This window comes from Rhipicephalus microplus, chromosome 7, assembly GCF_043290135.1.
Source record: "Rhipicephalus microplus isolate Deutch F79 chromosome 7, USDA_Rmic, whole genome shotgun sequence".
In the NCBI taxonomy this organism is placed as follows: Eukaryota; Metazoa; Arthropoda; class Arachnida; order Ixodida; family Ixodidae; genus Rhipicephalus; species Rhipicephalus microplus.
Window position 1 is genome coordinate 11,098,666 of NC_134706.1, and position 23,138 is coordinate 11,121,803.

The following is a 23,138-nucleotide window of genomic DNA, read 5'->3' on the forward strand; positions in this document are numbered from 1 at the left end:
AGCGCAACCGCTGAAGATGTGCTGATTTTTGTTTCGTGACAAAAAAGGTACAACCCATGCGAACACAAACGAAGCCAGGAGTACAAAAATTGCACAAATCTGTGTACTATACATCATTCCCATGCTCGCCGAAGCGCCGTGCGTTGCAGCTGCCATAGACACTAGTGCCACAGTTCCCTCTAATGTGTATTTCCACGTTCCTTTCCTCAGGTTTTGTTATCACCCCGTTAAACTACATTCAGCGCAAATCGCCCCTACGATGTTCGAAAAGCTTCGAGGCTGTAGTAGATAGTTTTCTTAAGATTACGCCCACTTCGTGAACATTACAGATTATTCTGGAGCCTATACGGCGCCGCTAGCGATAAGGCTAGAACATTCATTGGCAAGTGTGTAAAGGCCGACGCGCTTCGCCCCTTGTCAGTTCTGCTCGCCGCTATCTATCGACGCTCTGCTCGCCGCTATCAGTGACAGTGTCTTGCTGTAATCTTACTTTCCTTTTACGTGGCCACAAGTTAGGCCCGAATAAACAGTTTATTTTCCGACCATCCGACCAGTCTCCTGCCTTCAGCCACGTCACGATACTGTGACATCTGCCATAGAATGTTCTAATGTTCTAGCGTTATATTTAGAAAGCTCTATCGTCACAGTGCCCCACCCCCTCTTACTAATGTGCAAATGTAGGGGGCTGACTTTGCGCACCCCTCTCTAAGGTGACTAGAAGGAGGGGGGCGCCCCTTTCCGCCCCCCGCCCCTGTGGTGCGAACACCTATGATGCGGTGTATGCAGTTTCTTGCTGGCTGATTCACATTACATTTATTCCCACAGCAAGTGGGCTTTGAAGGACTTTCTTCCTTTATTTTTCATGCGTACAAGAGGGAACATCGAGAGTTTGTTTAGCTAATTTTGCATGATAATACCTCCACAGTCGCGATGGAACTGGTCTTCGTATAGGTTGTCTGCCACGAGGAAACTCACTTACATCAGCATGTGGAGACGCAAAACAACATAATCCGAAGTTTATGGCCGACACACGCATGGCGCGTCGCGACAGAACAATAGCCTTCCAAAAAAAGTCGTCCTTCAGCTACGTCACAAGGGGCCAACGCCACCCATGGAATCCTGTCTGCATCGTCTCGTAGAAGTAAACAAGATGACACGGGCGGTTCTTCTTTCGCGTTTTTTGGTTGTTGATTTTTTTGTCATTGCCACATTATCGCTATCTTTACACGACATCGATGGCAGTACTATTCACCCGTGGCGCGACGACCCCAACTAGGTCACCTTGCAGGAACCATGAGAACCAGACCCTCGCGCCTCTGCATGGTGCTACAGCTGATACGAAGCCACAATAAGCGCTGATTGTTTCCGCGCGTTTACGACAACTGCCGTCTCGCGCGCAGGTATCCGGCAACAGCGCGGATCTAAACTATCCGAGAGTTGTTTGGCCCTATACTGAGAGCAAAGCAAAAAGCCACATTTCCCCAGAAATAAGACGCACCGCACCCTCAAAATGCTCCTCAATCTACGCCGTAAGACCGCGAGGTCAAACAAGGAGGAATCGGCAGTAGGTACTATATATAAGTAGTTGTCCAGGGCACCACTAAATTGAGATAGACTGTATAGGCCCACATTACAAGACGATGGAAGGAGCATTCAGTGTAGTAGTCTTGGTCGCCGTGCTTTGCACTGTCAACGTTATCCAGGCGAAGCTCGGACCACCGGGTGGTCCGATGAAGTTGAAGAAGTTCGATCTACCGGAAAGCTTCAAGGTATACAGTTTAAGACATGGCTACATGCGAACTTTTTTTATAAGTTTATATTACCGTTTTAACGTACCTTAGATGGCGCGGTACATTTAGCCTGCGTGGTAACCGTGGTAAACACATCTAGAAAAGAAAAGGAAAAGGTCTCTTGACATCTGCGAGTACTGACCACGGTGTTATACCATAGGTAATAATATGTTGCTTTGCGTCCAAAAACTATGATACGCTTATGAAAGACGCCGTAGTGGAGGGCTCCTAAACTGAGACTAAGTGGTTTTAACGTGTACCAAAATCTAAGCCTCTATCTAGCATTAAGCATTCATCAAAACGCGGACATTTCAGCCGATGTGCGATACCATGATCTTCGGGTCGGGGGTCAAGAGCACACTTATCCCTATAGACCATCACGATGAATTTGAAATATCAAAGGGCTACACGTGAGGTCAGCCTTGTACTATGAAGTTTTATAATATTCTAAGCAAAGCTTTGTGTTGGTGTTTCGCGCCACTGCACACACGTCGTGCACTAACCTTTTGCCAACTCCAGTTAGGTGACGGAGACAGCGGGCGACCGTAACGAACGCAAACTTGGCGTACGCTATTCTGAAACTTCGCATTGTTTGTGGCATTATACCGGCCATTTATTCCGCACCGCAGATCATTTCAAGCTGGGAGTCCGCGCTGTCCATAGCGGACTCGGACAGCGACGACATTTTCGACTGTCTGACGGCGAACCGCACCGCGATTGACTACGAGGCACAAACGGCAACCTTCGTGTGGACCCTCCACCAGACAGACCATTCGCCAAGGTATGCATACAGTCGGCCACAAAACAATGTGGACCTCGACAGCGCGCGTCGACATTGTCGTCTCTGGCCATGCCATTGTCGCGGCTCTGGCATTGCCGGAGCAACGCTCTCGACAGCAGACGGTTAACCCTAACCCCTAACCGAAAGAATTGGGAAGCGATCCTGACTGTATGGGTACTCAGACCACCAGGCCCAGAAGGCCTTGAGTAACACCGATAGTTGGACAAGCTGGCCTGGCTTCATATAGTTAAAACCGGTGAAAGAACATGACGTGCCCGTCCTTGCGTACTCTGCGTTTGTGTCTCGTGCTCTTGCGCCAATTTTTTTAACCAGACGGCCTTGGTCCAGAGAGCCAGGCGGGCAGCTTCGACCAATGGGTTCCCAGACGATAGGGACACCACCTGGCTCGCAGAGCCTCTCTGTCAGACTCAAACGTCTCTCTCTCTCTCTATATATATATATATATATATATCTATCTATCTATCTATCTGTCTCGTTTTTTTAATGAACGCTTTTCACCACCGCTGCCGCTTTCGCCACTAATCGCAAGTGCCTTTCTCGCTGCTAATGGAAGTACTCCTCGTATTAATAATTTCAAGTCCGTCCTGCATGTACATAAATTATTATTTTCGGCTGCCTGAGAGCGCAAATTTTTTAGCGAAAATCAGCTATACGAATATCTGTGTGCATCAGAAAATTGCCTACCCGAAATAGTCGAACAGTGTTTGACGTCACGGAAACCATCAAACGTGATTATACGGGCACTTATGCGAATTCTTTCAATTTTGGGGCGGAGTTTACACTTGTTCCTATTTAAAGGCGATCATATTCGTCAGAGATCTGTCTGGCTGGGAAATGACAGAGATCTGCATGGCGGGAAGACGGGCGATGGACCGGGGGACACCACAAAAAAAAGTCGCGAGCATCGCAGCCGGCCCAACAGTCAACCCTGAAGAAGGGTCCGAATTGGTCCCGAAACGTCGGGTCAGGTTTTAGTTTTTAATTTTAACTTGGCAAACATTGGACTAAAAGTCAAGTTTATTACATATGTGAAGAAGAAAGAGCGTCGTTGGCAAGCAACATCGCCACCGCTTGGGTACTGGGTGCTGGGCTTCGCTCGCTCGGCTCGTGCTGATCATCGCCGGCATCTGCTTGACCGTTGCTCCTGCACGATCGTGTTTCTTCGTAGGACCACCGTCGCAACAGTCGTCAATAAACCCTTTTTCAATTGGTGGAAGGTGCTGACATTCCCCGTCGCCTGAACCTGGGTGCTGCCATTCGCCGTCGCCTGAACCTGGAGCTGCGCAACCGAACGCTACCTCCCATCATGGCTACCAACAACGCGCAACCTGGCTCTTCCACTCCATCCCCCAGCAACCCCGGCGTTCTTCGTTTGCGAGAGCCCAAGGTCTTTAGCGGAGCTGATGAGACCGACGTGGAAGACTGGTTCGCTAACTATGAACTGGTGAGCGCTAACAACAAGTGGGATGACGCGGACAAATTGACTTACGTCATCTTTTACCTCACTGACGTGGCCGAAATGTGGTATAATAACCACAAAAACGACATCACGACGTGGTCCATCTTTAAAACCTTTTTTGCTGACGTTTTTGGCCGACCCGCAGTCCGCAAGTCCAGAGCCGAACAACGCTTGCGGACTCGCGCACAAAAGCCAACGGAATCTTTCACCAGCTACATCGAAGACATTGTTGGTCTTTGCAACCGTGTGAACACCACCATGCCCGAGTCGGAGAAGATTCAACACATCCTCAAAGGGATAAATGACGGTGCATATCAGCTGCTCCTGGCCCGTAATCCTGCCACCGTTGCGGAACTTGTCACTTTGTGTCAAAGTTTCGACGAGTTGAGCAAGCAGCGCGCCCTGACTCGCCCATTTTCCTCACACGCCGACTCACTCTCCAGTCTCACTTCTGTTCCCGACCACTCACCAACCCTGCAAGAGATTAAAGACTTTGTGCGTGAAGAAGTAGCTCGGCAACTGTCGTTGATTCCCTTCACGCAGCAGCCGCCGTCCTCTCGTCTGCCCTCACCACTCCGCGACGTTATTGCCGAAGAGGTAGCTCAGGCTGTTCCCGTCGCTGCCCACCAGCAGCCTGTGGCCATGCCTGTTGCCCATGCGCCGGCTATGCAGCCCGTGGCCGCGCCCCTTACGTATGCCCAGGTGGTACGTAGCAGACCCCGCCAGCAGCATTTGCCACCCATGTCTTCAGTCGCTCCCCACTCCGCCCCATTTTCGACACCTTGGGCCGCACCACGAGTCAGCAATTCCTGGCGCACTCCTGACAATCGACCGATCTGCTACGCCTGCGGTACTCCAGGACACGTGGCACGATATTGTCGCCGTCGCTTCCAACCACTCCGCGACGCTACTCGGCCGTTACCGTATGACCCACAGCCCATGCACATACCTGCTCCCTATCCCTCACCGCAGTATGGATGCACTAACTTTCCTGAGTCTCGGTCACACCAGCCTCAAACTCACTCTCCCCGCTCCCCATCTCCTCGCAGGCGATCACTGTCCCCAATGCGTCCTAGACCCGCTTCCTCCAACCGGGAAAACTGAACGCCGCAGTTCCAGAGGCAAGAACTGCGCCGTCGTCCTCAAGTCCTCGCAATGCTCAATGCTCAAGTCCTGCTCAAGTCCTCGCACTTCACCAGCTAACGTCGTCGCTATATCTGTCGATGGTGTTTCTACCTTTGCCCTCGTCGACACAGGTGCTGCCGTTTCTGTTATAGCCGCCCAGCTCTGCCGCTCCCTACGCAAAGTGACCACACCGCTCTCTGGACTATTGCTTCGTACAGCTAGCGCACAACAAGTTCGACCTCTTGGCACCTGTACGGCCCGCATATTCATCCAAGGCTCTATGTACGTTGTCGAGTTCATCGTCCTTTCGGTGTGCTCGCATGACGTTATCCTAGGGTGGGACTTTCTGTCAAATCATCATGCCATCATCGACTGCGCACGCGCTGAAGTTCAATTTTCGCACCTGTGTGACGAACCTTTGCACGAAACCCTTGAGCGGTCGCCAAAACTTGTCGTGCGTGAGGACACTGAAATTCCGCCAGCCTCTCTTGCCGTTGTCCCGGTTTGCTGCGATGACTATAACGATGCGACAGTAATGTTTACACCTTCCGACATTTTCATGAGCCGCAGAGCCGTTTCCTTGCCTTTCGCTACACTCGACGTCACTGCGGGCCGAAGCAATATTTTCGTCCACAACCCCCTTTCTGCACCGCTTACACTACTTGCCGGCGAATGTCTCGGTCGAGTGGAGTACCTCGATTCCTGTTTATTCCTTAACATGCCAGACGAATCGTGCAGTATCGCCTCGACCGAACTTCATGCGCTTTCCCCACTGGAGTGCTCATCGAGTGACACCTTCTCGAGTTCCATCGCCGACACCTTAAGTGCCCATGAACGCGCCGAGCTTCTTAATCTCCTCCAGCACTTCGCGAATTCATTCGACGTTTCTCAGCCGCAATTGGGTCGGACTTCCGCAGTGCACCACTACATTGACACCGGTTCGCACCAGCCATTGCGTCAAAGACCGTACCGTGTCTCTGCTGCAGAACGTCACGTCATCAACGACCAGGTCGAAGAGATGCTACGCCGTCGCGTTATTCGACCATCGCACAGTCCTTGGGCATCTCCTGTCGTTCTAGTTCGAAAAAAAGATGGATCGATTCGATTTTGCGTCGACTACCGGCGATTAAACAAGGTGACGCGGAAAGACGTCTATCCATTACCGCGCATAGACGACGCCCTTGACAGCCTACAAGGAGCCGAATTCTTCTCCTCCTTAGACTTACGATCTGGATACTGGCAGGTTCCTATGGCAGAAGCTGATCGCCAGAAAACTGCGTTCATTACACCAGATGGCCTGTACGAATTTAACGTAATGCCATTTGGTCTTTGTAATGCTCCTGCCACGTTTGAACGGCTCATGGACAACACACTGCGTGGACTGAAGTGGTCTGTGTGTCTATGCTACCTCGACGACATTGTCGTTTTCTCTCCCGATTTTCCTACGCATCTGCTTCGGCTCCAACTGGTTCTGACGTGTTTAACCAACGCTGGGCTCCAACTGAACCTTAAAAAGTGCCGCTTCGCCGCGCGAGAGCTGTCCATCTTAGGGCACATCGTCTCCAAGCATGGTGTTCGACCCGACCCTGCAAAACTGCGAGCAGTCGCTGAGTTCCCGAAACCTACAACACTGAAAGAATTACGCAGTTTTGTCGGACTATGTTCGTACTTCCGGCGCTTCGTGTGAAATTTTGCATCGATCATGTCACCACTGACCAACCTCCTACGCGGTGATGCAGACCTTTCATCCTGGTCTTCTGACTGCGACGTCGCGTTTGCCACGCTCCGTAGTCTGCTAACATCTCCTCCAATTCTTCGGCATTTCGACCCAACAGCTGCAACGGAAGTTCACACAGACGCTAGTGGGGTTGGTCTAGGCGCCGTCCTCGCCCAACGCAAGCCGGGCTACTCCGAATACGTCGTCGGTTATGCGAGTCGCACACTTACTAAAGCTGAGGCCAATTACAGCGTCACTGAAAAAGAGTGCTTGGCGCTAGTGTGGGCGCTTCGCAAGTTCCGCCCTTATTTGTACGGTCGCCCATTCGACCTGGTAACGGACCACCATGCACTTTGTTGGCTCGCCACATTGAAAGACCCTTCTGGCCGCCTAGCTCGGTGGGCACTGCAAATCCAGGAGTACGACATTCGTGTCATCTATCGCAGCGGACGCAAGCATTCTGACGCCGACGCCCTGTCGCGTTCGCCTTTACCTCCCGACTCGGCCTGCGGAACCACTCGTATCTCCATCGCATCTCTCGACCTCGACTCATTTACCAGTGAACAACACAAGGACCCGTGGATCGCTTCTCTTTTTAACTGTCTTTCTGGATCGTCAACCACTGCGGTACCACGATCTCTCCGACGTCAAGCTGCTCATTTCGCCATTCGTGATCGGCTACTACACCGACGCAACTACGCCCCCGAAGGTCGTAAGTGGCTCTTGGTTGTCCCGCGCAGCTTGCGATCACAAATCTGCGCCTCCTTTCACGACGATCCCCAATGTGGTCATGCCGGAGTTTTCAAAACTTACGAACGCATTCGCCATCGCTTCTACTGGCGCGGAATGTATAATTTCGTTCGAAAATTCGTTATGGGCTGTCCTGACTGTCAACGTCGCAAATCACCGCCTTTCCACTCGTCCGGTGCGCTTCAACCGCTTCCGTGCCCTGCCAAACCTTTCGATCGGATCGGAATTGATCTCTATGGCCCTCTACCGACAACATCAGATGAAAATCGGTGGATTATAGTCGCTGTGGACCATTTAACACGCTACGCTGAGACCGCCGCCCTTCCAAGTGCCACTGCGCGGGACGTAGCATCCTTCATCCTTCATCGCTTCATATTACGACATGGTGCACCTCGAGAACTACTAAGCGATCGAGGTCGAGCCTTCCTATCAGAAGTCGTCACGTCTCTGCTTTCTGAATGCCATGTTGTTCATCGCAAGACCACGGCATACCACCCGCAGACTAACGGGCTCACGGAAAGATTTAACCGCACCCTTGGCGATATGCTCGCCATGTATGTGACATCCGATCATACTAACTGGGATCGCATTCTTCCATTCATTACGTTCGCATATAACACCGCGGCACAGTCTACCACTGGATTTTCACCTTTCTTTCTTCTTTATGGACGCGAACCATCCCACACCATCGATACTCTCCTTCCATACCGTCCTGACGCATCCGAATGCCCATCTGTGTCCGAAGCTGCCCGAAATGCGGAAGAGTGCCGTGAACTCGCACGCACCTTTACGTCTCGAGAACAACAGCGCCAGAAAGAAAACAACGTCGACTCTTCACAAAGCCCCAGCTATTCCCCGGGATCACTTGTATGGCTGGCTGTTCCTTGCCAAACCCCCGGCATTTCCTCAAAACTCGTTCCAAAGTACGAGGGCCCATACCGCGTTTTGCAGCAAACCTCGCCGGTGAATTTTCTCATCGAGCCACTTTCCCCATCTGACGACATGCGCCGGCGTGGACGTGACATCGTCCACGTCGCCCGCCTTAAGCCATATTATAGCCCTCTGCCTCCAGACTCTTAGGTCGCCAGGATGGCTCTTTTTCGGCGGGGGCAAATTGTGAAGAAGAAAGAGCGTCGTTGGCAAGCAACATCGCCACCGCTTGGGTACTGGGTGCTGGGCTTCGCTCGCTCGGCTCGTGCTGATCATCGCCGGCATCTGCTTGACCGTTGCTCCTGCACGATCGTGTTTCTTCGTAGGACCACCGTCGCAACAGTCGTCAATAAACCCTTTTTCACATATTTCAGTTTGGCTACAAGGTTAGAAGAGTACAGAGTTTTTATTCGTATAGACTTATTCTAATGTTGTAGCCGGCTCATATATAGGGTGCGTGTGGGTGTCAAGGAATTGTTAGGAGTGCTTCTTTTTAACTCACCAGCCTCAGGTTCCTGTGCAAGAAAACTGCATTCAACATTGATTGACAGGAAAACTTCCCATCTGACCCAAATCTCTCACTTTTCCTGTGTTTGCTTGTTGTAACTATTGATAACTTTAGTTGGGACAGCCTGCTTAACATTACGTTGTTCTTGATTTGCAGACAGGAAATCACGTTTTCGGTCAGACCCGGGCCTACTCCTGGCACAATGGAAATGACAGTAGGCGACGGTGAGTGCCCACAGGATGTTTCAGCTAACTTGCGCCATATACGAGGTTAGTAAGTGAAAAAAAGTCTGGTCAAACGTCTGCTTTCCAGAGAGTTCTATAAATTTACTAACGAACTAGTAATTACTAAGCGGGAGCATTGCAAGTAGCTCGAGCCTCAGCCAGCATCAACTGTTATTATTAACGCAAAGGTTCATCAAGGGTTTATGCACTCGATTTCTGTCGCGGAACCAACGCGCAACCACAGTTAAGAAAAAGGGGGCCGTGGCAGTAGCTTTCGGAAGAAATTTAAACAAAAAAAAATGTCTGACCACGATGTCAGCCCGAGGAATAGAACCGCTTACTCTTTATATAGAAGGGAGAATATAAATAGGTGATGTAGATAGGGGAGTTGAAGTAAGAAACGGTGATTAAAAATAAAGCGCCACTTTTTTTTTCTTCGTTTCAGACCCGACAGTCTTGGAGGGAGTATTTTATTACATGGACGACGACTGCCTCGTGATGGACCTCGAGTACCACGGACATCGTAAGTCACCACATGATGACTTCGTGGGCAGCTATATAAGACTGGATAGCTGTGACAACTTAATATTATAACAGTGTATAGCTTTTTAAGCTCGGCCTAACTCCAGGTGGCGCACACAAAAACTCGTATACGCCACGGCATAGAGTTAGTTCCCTAAATTTAACTAAAGGGCACTCTGGCGCTGCGATCGTTCAGCGACCATGGGAATGATGGGTAGCACACACATTTGCCTATAGTCTTCGTACTTGCGGCTTCGTTTATTGCTGTGTTTCGGTTTTGTTTTGAAAGAAAGATTCAACCCTTTTGAACTTCGTGAGTCGATTTGGAAAGTAAGTCTAAATAAAATAAAATGGTGAAGCGCAACCGCTGGACATTTGCTAATACTCGTTTCGTAATAAAACAGCTCCAAGCCACACGAACACACACACGGAGCCAAAAGCAGACCAGAAGTACGAATAATGGACAAATGTGTGTACTACCCATCATTCCCATGCTCGCTGAAGCGCCGTGCGTTGCAGCTACCATAGACACTGAGCGCCAGAGTTCCCTCTTTATGCGCCACGGAAGTTAGGCGTGTATGCACAGCAGCGTACAGAAGGTACACGGTATTAGGGTATGCCAAGAGAGAACAGGGGGTGCAGGGGAGTGATGGGCAAGAAGGTTGGAGGCCGAGGTCAGAAAGGGTAAAGCCTAGTAAAAAAACTAGGGGTACCGAAGAAAGGAGCCGGGAAGGAGCCGGGAAGGAGCCGGGAAGGAGCCAGGAAGGAGCCGGGAAGGAGCCGGGAAGGAGCCGGGAAGGAGCCAAGAAGGAGCCGGGAAGGAGGAGGGACGCGAACGTCAAGGGGAAACTGCTCGGCAACGGACAGAGGATGAATGAAATAAGGAGGATAAGAGATGATAAGCGGAGAGGAGGATGGGAAGAAATAACTAAAATAAAATGAAATTTCTTGCCGAGGCGAAATTCGAGAATGGGTACCCACGGTCTGGAGGCGAGCGTCCTAACTATATCCTCGGAAAACGAGACAGGGAAACGGGGCAAGCAATTAGGGGACCATACGATTGCGTTGCTATGGGTAAAAGAACAAGAAAAAAAGATAATGAGAAAAAGAAAGGCAGAAATATAAATTGAAAGAGAGAACCAACGTGTGAAACTGAGAAGGAAAGAAAGAGAAAGATTCAGAAAAAAGCTTAGCCGTGTGAAATATAGTTTAGTATAGTTTGGTTAACATAGCAAGGGGATGGGAAAGAGTCGTGAATGATGGGAACGTCACCAGCTTCTCTGTTTCCACAGCCTTCGTACCATTAGTGGGTAACTTTCCCAATATCTTTCTTTTTTTTTTTGCTATTTCAAGATGACTGCACTTCCGAAACGCTGTCGCATACATTTAAACGACGCACTATGGGTCTTTACTGATAGGGATCCCAGCGGGAAAGTTATTCCGTGCGTAAATGGTGCGTTTTAAATTTAAATGGGCTAAGAACATGGCAATGAAAACACGTGCAAGTGACGACAAGGTTACGCATTGAATCAGATTAACCCTACGAGTGTATTCAGAACAGCAACGGAGGAGAGGAGGGGTGGGATGACTTCAGTAAATCACATTAAGACACGCCTCTTCATAAAGGCCAAATCCTTGAGCATGGTAATTTTCTGTGTAACTCATAAACTTAAGGAGAGAATGAAAATCATGTAAATTGCAGCGAGAATGTCGGAAAGTAATATATATTGTGCGTAATAAACGTAAGTCGTCAGGGTGGGCGACGACCAAGTAGGCTTTGGGTCAGGGAGAAATAGCGAAGAAAAAAGACGGGAGGTCATTAAGACCAGTGCCCGGTTAGCTACCGTAAACGGGGAGGAGGGAATGGGGCCTCGCCGTTTGCTAGCCTCGCCTCCACCGTGTTTACCTGACATAAACACTCATGTCAGGGAAACACGGCAGCGGCAACTTCAGAAAAAAAACTACAGCTGCAGGGATAATTTTACATGAAAACACAGTGATTGGAAGGGCAAGAAAACTTTGCCACATCCAGTTAATTGCCACTTCAGCTTACGATGGAGACATTCTTACACGTTCCTACCGCTCCAGTTTTGTGACTGTTCTTTTCAGTGTATCATCTCATAACAAACTGCTCAGCAGAACAGTACAAAATTAGGAAACTAAGAGACAGACAATCACCGACTTAGAAGTGATTTATTGAAAATACGTCGCAACCTTAGTGTCCAGCAAGGATGGGACAGTTGCCTCCAGTGAAAGAAACACAGGCCACGAGATGTTGCAGTCCTTAAGTATCAGGAATAAGGAAGATGTCTCCTCCATCTATCAGCACGTTTGACAAGGAGTTCGCTTATCTGCGCTGCGGCTGACCACGTGGCCTTGATTGAATTTCATAATGATTTTTTTATTTCATTTGTTACTCTGTTAGTTTTTGACATTGACATGTCATCCCCGCTGGAAGCCATTGAAGGCGGTTGCCACGTGCCCTCAATAGACCAGTCGACGACGACGACGATGATGATGATGATGATGATGATGATGATGATGATGATGCTAGGATCATTGGCACTTACCATTCTGGGGGATCGGCCATGAGTCGGGCGGATCATACATACTGAATTATTTGCGAGTGTGCACTCGTCTGCTTATTCTTTCGCTGTGTCCTGTCCTGCTGCGCTCTTCTGTCGTAACATGATCCCGCACCAACTCGCCAGACTTCCAGCGTTAGCTTTTGTTTTATTTTTCGTTTCCTTCCAGAATGCCTTCTTTGGGTTCGCAAGGAAGTTAAAGACCGCGTACCGCAGGAATGCTTCGTACGCTTTGCGGACGCCTGCGGGGAGCCCATCCGCCAGCACAGGAGACAACTGTGCCCCGACGTCTAGACCGACAAGTCCAGATCGACAAGTCTAGATCGCCAACAAGAACGACGCAAGTGTATCGCGATAGAGATAGTTTTGAATATCTGTACTTGTGTATCGAGGTACGCTCGCAAAATGTATTTGTACCTCAGTGGTGAAATACCTTAACAATGTATAGATTATGTCACGATGCAGTGTGGGACGCAAGTATCCAACTACTTTTTTTTCCCCTGCAGGGAAAAAGCAAACATGTCTCCAAGAAGGAAAGAAGACTTCTTAGTCCCGATACAATCAAATGTGCTCTACCGGTTCGCGGTACCATGAGGGTGGCGAAGGATCACCAAACGCTCAGATTAGTTAATGTAGTGAAAGCCCATGTGGATCGACGACTTGAATGATAGGCAAGAAGGGTCGACGGAAAAGACCGTGAGCATGCACCATGTATACTGGTACGCGACTGGAATCAAACTCATTCTCTCATTGCAAGGCAGCAAAGAGATCACGTATCGATCGTCATTTCGTGTCATTGAATAAACGAAATGCTGTCGTTGATCACGGCGTTTGTGAAAATTCCAACCACGCATTTGGTCTGGACGGCCGGGAACACTCGCGTCCCGATTAGCCACCGGGGTTGCATTAGCCACCGTGGTTAACGAAGTTGTCATGCATGACAACGAATCTGCGTGCGCAACTACAAGGAACCCCTCACCCGCGCGAGGCACAGTAGACAGGCAGATATATTCAGTGAAGATGTCGCCCTGGATATACAAGAACATGCAAGTTCAGCACGCTGCAGAGCACGTGATATTGCTATCACAATAATCATCATCATCATCTAAAGAAGCAGCCTAACTACACCCACTGCAGGGCAAATACCTCTCCAGTTACAAAGGGGCCTTCATAAATGTATTAAGCAACTTCATAGATGTATTAAAAATCAGTGGTGATGTTGAGGTGTCTCTTGTAAGTCTGCTAGCGTATTTTGCATCCCACTTAAGGCACCATTCTTAATGTAACTCTCATATGTGTGTGCAGTGTTCCCCATTAGGAGTGGAGAGGAGGGAGGCAAAGTTTTATCTCAGCGCTCCCCCCCCCCTTCTCCAAGTGCGCCTAATTAGAATATATAAACAGCGCGAAAAGTTCGGCCTCCTAAATGAGGCTCCTGTCCGAGTACGGGCTTCCACCATCCCAAGTAATCAGTATAAAAACCTCGTTCGTCTTCTCAAAAATTACAAAGTGCATGACGTAAACGACCATCGAGAATTTAAACATTCCCCAGAAATCCTGCTTCCCTTATAAAGCTGAAAAAACTATGTACCCAACCAGCGCATCTTCGCCTAAAACTATAGTGCAGCGGGTGAATATAGTGTTGTCTTCGGCAATATTAAGTATAATATGTTAATTCATTTATCAATTTAGGTTTCTTTGGCCGATCCAACCTCACCATGCATAAGAGCTGTTAGCTTAAGAACCTCTGTATAACGTGTTATTTCCTCGAAGATAAAATTAATTGATTGCTTGATTCCACAAATAATTCATTGGACAGGCTCAATGGCAGTGGCAGCAACAACCACACGATCACTCACTCGTTGTGGCAGTCGAACGGGTCGCAGCCGCTGGTGGGCTTCATGCTGCAGCTCTTGATGACGTCACTGGTGTCGAGTGACAGCGATGACAGGTTCCGGTGCTCCCTGATGGCGGTGACCACGGCGCTGGCCTGCCAAAAAATATTGTAGTTCTACTTGTAGCTGGGCGTTTCAGCACATACTCAGGAGCGGAAAATTACACGCTGTCACGAGTTCCCATAGGCGAATAAGGCAAAAACACAAACCAGTCACACTTACTTATCGGCCAACACGGACAAAGAAAGCGGAAGAAGCGAGCTCTCTTCTCAGCGTAACTAGACTTTGTATTCCTCCGGTATATAGATGCTGGCGTAACTGCTGGTGCTCCCGTTAAGATGCAGGAAGTACGCACCCCAGTGTAGAAGTTCCACAGCAAATCTTAATGAAATCACCGATATCATTCCAGAAGCTTCCTACACACCAAGGCGCAGCCTCCACCAAGTGATAGCATGTCTAACAAATAGGCTTGACGGGTAAAACCAGGTCGTGCTCGAAATGTGAAAAAAAAAATGGCACAGTCGCGCGCGATATGAAGATTATCGCATGAGCGTTGACGTGCCTAACGTCCCAAGGGGCCTAGCGACACGTTTTAGAAACAATAAAATGAAGATTGCGCATTCTTCTCGCCCTCGTTGGATGTTTCACGCTACAACAATCACCGCGTACACGACGAAATCTGCACCCCCCCCTCTTTATTTTGAGTCTTCCTATTTGTTGCGATTAAATGTATTCTTTGTGGGCTCTTATCACCGTTGGCTATTAAAAAAATTTATTGGAAAATATGTGTTAATCCTAGTGCTTGGCGCTGCTTCGTTCAATCAGTTTCCCGAGACGGGAGTGATAGCAGCTTAAATTAAGAACAGCACAAAGAGCGAGCAAAGCTTGCGTGATTCCACCCTCTCCTCGAAAGAGTATTCCGGGACGTGGCGCCGTTGTAGTTCGTGGTCGATGCTCGCGCGATAACCTCCAAAACGGTCGCGATCTACGCACGTCACTATGTGGAAGAAACTCGACCAGCAGGCAAAGGTGCGTTGCTTATTCATGTACAACCCCCGTACGTTTTAAGCCCCAGCATCACGAAACGGTTTAGGCACGCCATAATGTGCGACTCCGGGTGCATTTCGGCGAGCGCGAGGGCTCCTTTGACGTGAAGCTAATTTCGTGTAAGAAAGGCGTCATTGCATGTCGCACACCGAAGGCGGCGCGACAAAGCGGGGTTTTCGAAGTGTTCAGACTGTATGCCTCCTTCGGCTGGCCGCGCGGCAGAAGAGGTGGGCATCTCGCACTTTTGCACACGTGTCGCTATGACTTGTCAGTGCTTCTTCCAAACGTACACCCGCGCCACCACCGCGCCTCCGCTGCGCGGCGTTCTGATTGGCTGCGGCAAAGCGGTGCTCGAGAGCTGTCGCCCTTGCCGTCTGGTATTTCTCCCGCTTTCGCCGCTTGGAGAGGAGGTTTTCCCCGCTTTCCGTGTTGCCGCCTCGCCGCTTTGGCCGCCTCGCCTTCGGTGTGAACGGTGCGACAGCACCATCGATCCGAACTTCCTCTTTCGACGGCAGGGCCATAACGAAGAGTAGCGAAAGAAAAAAGCAAAATCGGGCAGATGCGATGACCATCAGCTGCGACGTTGTATTTTTTATCAAGGCACGAGAGTGTCTATTATCTGAAGGTTTCTAAGTACGCATGCGTTCCATGCGATGAGCGGGGAAAACCGAAGTGCGTCTTGGTCTTATTTATTCCCGCGACAAATTTTCACAGCGAAATTATTGGCCAATGACGGTGAAACATGGCTGATGAGCAAGAGCTAGATAGCGCCCCTGGCAAGTGCACGGTGGAAGCTACCCCGACGAGTATGCGAAATTACGTGCCTTCTCCTGCTCGCCTGTCCGATTTCCTTTTCCTTGTTTTTCTTGCGCTTGCTCAAGATGGCTGACGGGTCAAACCCCCTTTGCGTCAAACTTGCATATTCATGTTCGAAATGTGTTACCAATGTCAATAATAATAACATTGCTGGGGTGTAGCGCCTCAAACCACCGTATATGATTATGCGAGACGCCGCAGTGAAGGGGTCCGAAAATTTCGACCCTCCGGGTTTGATATTCCGGAGTCCTACACTTTAACGTGCGCCTAAGTCTATCGTATATATAAGCAGACGGGCCTCGAACATTTTCGCCTCCATCGAAAATGCGGTCGCCACGGCCCGGATTTGATCCCGTGACCTGCGAGTCAGCAGCCGAGTGCCTTAGCCACTATACCTTTGTGGCGGGTCAATAACCAATGTTAGAAACCCTAAACACATCAGCAGGGAGGCTTCTGCGTAAAACTCGAACATTTACTACATATCGATTCACGTGTAACAAGCGATCACGTGATATCTTTTCAAGGTGAATAGTAAATAGCCGATTTATTCGTTCCGCTGCGAGCTCACATTACATGCGCAAATAATGCACACACAAACGAAGACATCAGGAGGAACTAACGTCATTAGCGCTTATTCACTGTCTTCTTGTGACTTCTGTGACCGCAAGGGGCTGCTCGTGCCTCCGTGTTTGTGTGTGCACTGTCTGGAGCTGAATAAATACCAACTAGTTTGAATTGCTGCGATATCCGATCCCACACGCTTTGTGGATTTCATGCCGACCGGTTGTGTCCCCGCGATCTCCGACAGCAGCGCAGCTCTGGCCGACTATAGGCTCGCCCTACGCCATCTCCTGAAGCCGACAAGAGCTCTCGCCGAGTGGTGCCCCGTCCTCGGACTCCTGCGACCGTGTCCATCTTTCCTATCTCCTCTTTGCTTCCCTCGTTTTCTGTCGTTCGCTGTCCCTGCGCCTCGCCCTCTTCTTCCTCTCTCTATCTATATACCTTTTAATCCTATCCTTTTAATCCCTCCTTACCCCCATCCCTCGTGAGGTACTGTTGAGGTGTCGCACTCTGATGCAGACAGTTACGGGGCTCACTCTTCTCTTCTCTTTGAGAATCACATAAGAATTTTAAGTTCTTGATAAAAATGTTTAAATTACTCCAACTTCCACGCCTAGTTAACCAGCAAAGTGGAATTGGAAGTGCACATGCCGACTCACCGAAGTAGCGTTCCCGGCGCAGTACTCTTTCAGATTCTCATCGGCGCACACTTTTCTCAGGTCGATCCTGCGAGTGCACGATTGGATTAGAAAAACTCCTATTCAACGTACATTTTTAAATCGAACCTCGATCGCACTCATAAGTACTATTTTTTGCGTGTTAAAAAAAAATAACCAGGCCTTCGTGGGACGCGCAGCACAATGACAGCGAAAGCTGGAAGAGTGGCATTTCAAAACAATTTTTTAGCTCTTCGGGTAACTGGTTTACAACACGCAAAATATCAACTATGCCACACATCTTCGTAGTTTTTGTGTAGTATAGGCAGGCATTAACTAAGTCATCCTTCTGAGTAACGTGGCACCCACTACACCTTTTTCGCGAGAAATTTTGTGCATTTTTTTCATGATAGGAAAACAATGAGGAAGAATTGTGCCCGAAGATTTCGTAATGGGTTAGAGCATCCGATGACCCACTCTTTGCGCAACTCGCATTGTGTGATATCTTGTAGTTCTAAAACGCTTTATCACTTGTGGCGTATTCGGTTGCCCGTTCTGGACCTCTGGCCCAGAGTCGCCAGATGCAGGGGGCAGCTTGCAATCGGAGCGCGAGAGGCAGCGTACCGAACGCATCGGCGATTACAGAGTGCCCAGAGCAGCACGCCTGTAGCGCCATCGTGCAGCCAGTGCGGAAAGCTGCCGAGTAAACATTGCTGCGCCGCGTCAGCAAATGGTGCCGATCAATCAGTTTAGTGGATATCTGACATGTCTGACCTTTCTTATATTCTCTCTCTCTCTGACATGTCTGGGCAAAGCGAAAGCCTTCTGAGCTGTGCACATAAATCTGGCAATCGTTCTCGTCTGTACTGCTATATTCAAGGCAAATCACGATGCTGCCTGCGAGCTGCTGTAACGAAGTATTGACGTTTCCCCCGCTTTCGTTAGCCGCATCGTCATTGACGTGGTGCATTTATGGCATCGTAAGTGTGATTTAGCCGCAGACACGCGTAAAAATGCCATTAACAACGCACGTGTACGAAGTATTACGCTCCCGGCAATGCTCTCATCCGTAATACACGCTCGCGCTCCTCATCTCACCTCGTTCACGTGCCGGCAGCCACGTGATTGGCCGACTTGTGTCACGTGATCTGCCCTCTCGGTCGGATCACGCCACCTTCGCACTTCGAATTCAGAGTGGAATTCAGAGTACCAACTGAAGGCGCAGCTACTTTTTAGAGCGCTCAAAAACGCCCAACTGAATACGCCGTTATATTAACGCGATCCTTTAGCCGACATCATGCCTGTCTAGGGTCAGTTTTGGACAGACTTCCAAGTCAGGCTCAAATAACAAACACCAAAAAGCAGGCTTGGCTTAGTTGCAGAACACTGGGCTGGCACGCAGCTAACCCGGTTTCGAATCCCTCCATGTTTATGGTGTTTTTATACACAAATGGTACATTCGACTGGTCGTTTCCGAGCGCTCCGGCGGCTCTCAAAAATCTACGTAAAATAGCGACTAAGCACTGCCGCTAAAATATTTGGGCAAACAGACGTTCAGCAACGAAGGACAGGACTTGCATACCTCTTTATTCTCGTTGTAGAGCCTCAAAACTGCCGAATTTGCCACTACGAAACACGGCCAGAGCGCTTGAAAACGACCACCCGAATGTGCCGTTAGTTTTTTTTTTTTTTCTTATTGCGAGATATATGGTTACGGACACCGGCAGTGTACAAGCACGGCGCACGCGATTTCAAGTTAACTGCAGGAGAGATGTGAGCCATCCGATTGTAAGTGGTTCAGATATAGTTGTTGACGATTTAGAGTATTTGGTACTCCACTGTGGGCCTCATAATTTACGTGTTTAGAAAAAGCGGCTAATGATTTAGAGTTCTAAGTACTCTACTATGGGAGGGTTTAAAAGCCGTCCCATGGGCGTCACATAATTTGTGAGCAGCAAGAAGGTTTGGACATTCGATAGACACTGATACCTTAGGGGGGGGGGGGGGGGGGGGTTAGAAAAAGTGGGTAACAATTTAGAGTACTTCAAACTCGACTATGGGAGAGCTTAAAGCCGTCCCGTCCCTATGGAGATTCCATTGAGACTTCGTTCACATTGTTAACGTATAAAGTGATGAAAGAGGAGGCACTCGTACCCCTAAAAGAATGCGGCCCTCAAAAGTGCACCAGTCTCACGCAGGTTTGTATGCGCCGTCTTGCAATAAATCTTAGATTCCCAAACGTAGACTTGAAGCCAATCCGCTGCTTTTTCATGCAGTAGTTTGATTTTTATTCAAAGGTCACTTGGTTTTTTTCTCTCTTGCCACATTTTGTAAACGCATGGCCACTTAGAAGTGCAGCGGTTTGAGCTATATGGTATGGCATTACAATAGTTATAGCGTCTCCTTGTCTCTTTGTCGTCGTTCTGTTCTCGTGCTATAGATGGTTTCAACGTCACAAGCGTTGCACCCAAGCAAACTTCCGGTCACCTTATTTACCGGCTCCTAACGTCAAAACTGAAAGCAAGTTTTTAGGTTCTTTCAAATGCGAAGCGTGAGAGAGAGAGAAAAACCTTTATTGCATCTATATACAGGGAGTATGTGGATGGTTCTCCCGGGTGGTGTTCAGTTTTGGGGTGAGATGAGGGGTTGACTGGCATACTCACACGATGTGGAAGATGTTCGAAGACTTTTCCGCACAGTGCGGGCATTTTCCTGTACAGATAGGATCGGGATATATTTTTCTTTATTGATATGATATATAAGGAGATGTTGGCGCACCATTATGGCGCCGGCTACTCCTTGATCGAGATATTAAAGAAAATGGCAGCATGTACACGGAGTGAATGATGGAGAGTGGGGCGAGGCATCCGTCCGTCCATTCGTTCTTGCTTCCGTCCTTACAAGCGCTGGTCTGTGTGACCGTCCGTGCATCCATCCGCCCGTCCGTGCGCGCATCTGTTCATGCGTCCGTCCCTGCGTTCGTCCATGCATACGCCCTGCGTCCAACCGTCCGTGAAGCCATCCGTGCGTCCGTCCATGCATCTGTCTGTGGGTCCGTTCTTCCATCTATTCATCACTCCAACTACCACCATCTCACATCTTTTCATCATATATTTTCCATATAAAAGCACCGCCATCCAGTGGACATTCCAAGAACTAAGCGAGAGGTGGCACACGCCCACTTTCTTACGGCTTGCGCTTCATGTCTACTTCCCACCTTTAACCAACTCAAGTTCATGGTATATACTAGTTCACTGCATTCATGGCACTGCGGCCCAACGCTCGCCAAACCTTTCTAAAACCAAGGAGGTTACGCCCAGCGAGTATAACGTAGCAACCCTTTCTTGTCAGATAGTGCTCAATGTACATGCCAATGACCGCTAATGGTGAATGAGAGACAGGAGAATCCGGCTTTTAGTTAACGCGCACGCTGCGAATTTTTTATTGTTCAACAACGCACAGGAGAAATCTCCCGCCGGCACCACCTTGCAAGTCAAAGCGTAAGACATGTTACGCACTACCATGAGGGACGCATGGGTGCCGCTTTAAGGAGCTTCGTCCCTAAAACTGCCGGGCACAGCAGTGTTTCGGTGTAAAGGCGGAGGAGTAAACGCTCCTCCGCCTTTGTAAGGGCCTTACGGGTTTTCGGATGAAGTGAAGCCGAATCGGTAGAATTAAGTAATTTCGCGAAATGTTAAGGCCGGATTGGGTTCGACATCCATTTCGGAAAGGTCTCCGGAGAGTGAGCGCGCGGGCGGTGGCGTAAGCCGTTTCATTGTCTTCGAGGCCCATGTGACCTGGAGCCCATGCGATCCTTCGAGACGCGGGGCGCCCGCGTAATTGCTGTTTTGTGAGATGCGGTACGTCAGGTGTGGCACATATATACCCGCTTGAATATTTCTGCAGGCCCCTCTCGAGTCTGTAATGATGACGCTCGAGTCCAGGTCTGCGGCAGCTAGTGCGATGGTGACCTCCTCCGCATATGTCATGTCCTGTGCTTTGAATGTGAGGCCATTCACCGCAACATTTTGGTGGACGACTGCAGCCGTGTACCCTTCCCCATGGTAAAGGGCCGGAAGCGTCCACGTAAAAGACGCCGTGCTTGTTCCCATGATGGCGGGCCAGCGCCTCCTCCCGCGCAAGGCGCCTGCCACGGTGGTCGTCACGTGTCATGTTGGCCGGAAGAAGGCGCACGTGCAGGGCATATCTTCAGACTTCTGGAATGCGTACGCACTCCTCCGTCTCTGTTGGATGGTGGATGTGTAGTCGGGCTAATAGGCGGCGACCCGACGGAGTCCTTGAAAGTCTTGTGTATTTATTGGTCAAGTGTGCCTCCTGGAGCTCTGCAATAGTGTTTACCATCTCCAGGCCCATAAGGCGCTGGTTGGACGTGGTTATTGGGAGATCGAGGGCACGCTTGTACATCTTCCCGACAATCACCTCAAGGGCGTTCTCGTAAAACTTGCGCAGGTAGAGGTAAGGAGCCGAGTAGAGGACTCGATTGGTTACGAATGCATGCGCCAGCCGCAAGGCGTTTGTGCAACGTACGTAACCCTCCACGCTTGTTGGACACCCGGCAGACCACACAGCCCACCTGGTCCACCACTTTACGCAGTTTTGTCAATGTTGTATCGACTCGGCGATGTTTGTGAGTAAACATACCCAGCACTCTGATCTCATCGTGTTCTGGGATGGGTCCGCTTTGCAAGGACAGTTCAATTTGGTAGTGCACTTTGGCGAGGAGCGAATGTGCACAAATTTCGATTTGGTCGGGGAGCACTGGAAGCCGCAGCGGTGGGCGTAGGCGTCCACCATCTCCGCCGCTTGCTGCAGCTCGGCTTCTATGTCTCGTACCATTACCTGGTTTCCTGGACATCTCGAACCCTTACTGGACTCTCTAGTAAATCTGAATGACACTGCTCACTCCCGGGCACGCGCACTAACCCTCCGCGCTGGGGAGGAGGTAGGTCCGCAGGTTGGCAGTGAGATGCTCAGGGACGCTTTACTTACGTTCAGTGAAGTGGCTAAACACTACCCGTTGAATAGGCGGTCATTTGCTCCTCCGCACAGCAAGTTGTCTAGACCTCAGGCCATCACGTTTAGAATGCTCCAGACCAGGTGCTATCTAAGCCTATATTTCCTCAGCACTGTCTCCTCAGAAGCTTTTGACTCTACTAATCCTGATTGTGGTGAGGTTAGTGACTTATCACATGCACTCTGACAGGCACTAATTAAGAATTAATTCATATATATTATTATTATTATTATTATTATTATTATTATTATTATTATTATTATTATTATTATTATTATTATTATTATTATTATTATTATTATTATTATTTGCTCACACCCGACGTTTTACTTGAGTTGAAGGACTCTGGTTTTACCTCGAGCTTTAAAAACTTCGCTCTGAAAACGAGGAAATTTGCGCGTTCCAAGTTCATTAAGTGTTTCCGGTGCACACTATACACAAATGCACGCACCTTTTGGGGCACCTCTTAGCTCCATCCCTGCAGTTTGTGTGCGATAAAACACGACAACCGCAAAAGTAATTTAACGAATGAGAGCGCACGCTTTCGCATGTGTTCTCATAAGCGTTAAACAAAAGGAGAACGAACGCTAAAGTGTGAGCTCTGCTAGAAGCTACAGCCCTTTAAAATGGCTGTTTCTTTTTGCTGTGGGACAAAAGAGAAGACTCCCTAAAGAAGTGTAAATGCATACGTACGGTCTGAAAAACACACGAGCGACATT

At 49.3% G+C, this 23,138-nt stretch overlaps 2 protein-coding genes across 2 annotated transcripts in view; one reads left to right on the top strand and one right to left on the bottom strand.

The window, feature by feature from the left end:
• The window catches only part of LOC119179417 (uncharacterized), a 54,839-nt gene that overhangs the window by 24,522 nt on the left and 7,179 nt on the right, over positions 1-23,138 (bottom strand). Inside the window, exons 5-6 of the mRNA XM_037430483.2 lie at positions 17,388-17,454; positions 14,269-14,399 (exon numbers count right to left, since the gene is read on the bottom strand). Coding sequence (XP_037286380.2) covers positions 14,269-14,399; positions 17,388-17,454 — 198 coding nt within the window. The remainder of the gene's footprint in view (positions 1-14,268; positions 14,400-17,387; positions 17,455-23,138) is intronic.
• On the top strand, positions 1,617-13,234 carry LOC142766812 (uncharacterized). Its single transcript, XM_075868032.1, has 5 exons — positions 1,617-1,769; positions 2,420-2,571; positions 9,238-9,305; positions 9,751-9,828; positions 12,582-13,234. The coding sequence occupies exons 1-5, from the start codon at positions 1,641-1,643 to the stop codon at positions 12,704-12,706; spliced, it is 552 nt and encodes a 183-aa protein (XP_075724147.1). The 5' UTR covers positions 1,617-1,640; the 3' UTR covers positions 12,707-13,234.

Excerpts from the sequence above, each read along its gene's own strand:
- LOC142766812 (XM_075868032.1), top strand. The coding sequence starts at position 1,641 with ATGGAAGGAGCATTCAGTGTAGTAGTCTTGGTCGCCGTGCTTTGCACT. Across the intron at positions 2,572-9,237 it reads CAGACAGACCATTCGCCAAG|ACAGGAAATCACGTTTTCGG; the intron begins GTATGCATACAG and ends CTTGATTTGCAG. Across the intron at positions 9,306-9,750 it reads GGAAATGACAGTAGGCGACG|ACCCGACAGTCTTGGAGGGA; the intron begins GTGAGTGCCCAC and ends TCTTCGTTTCAG.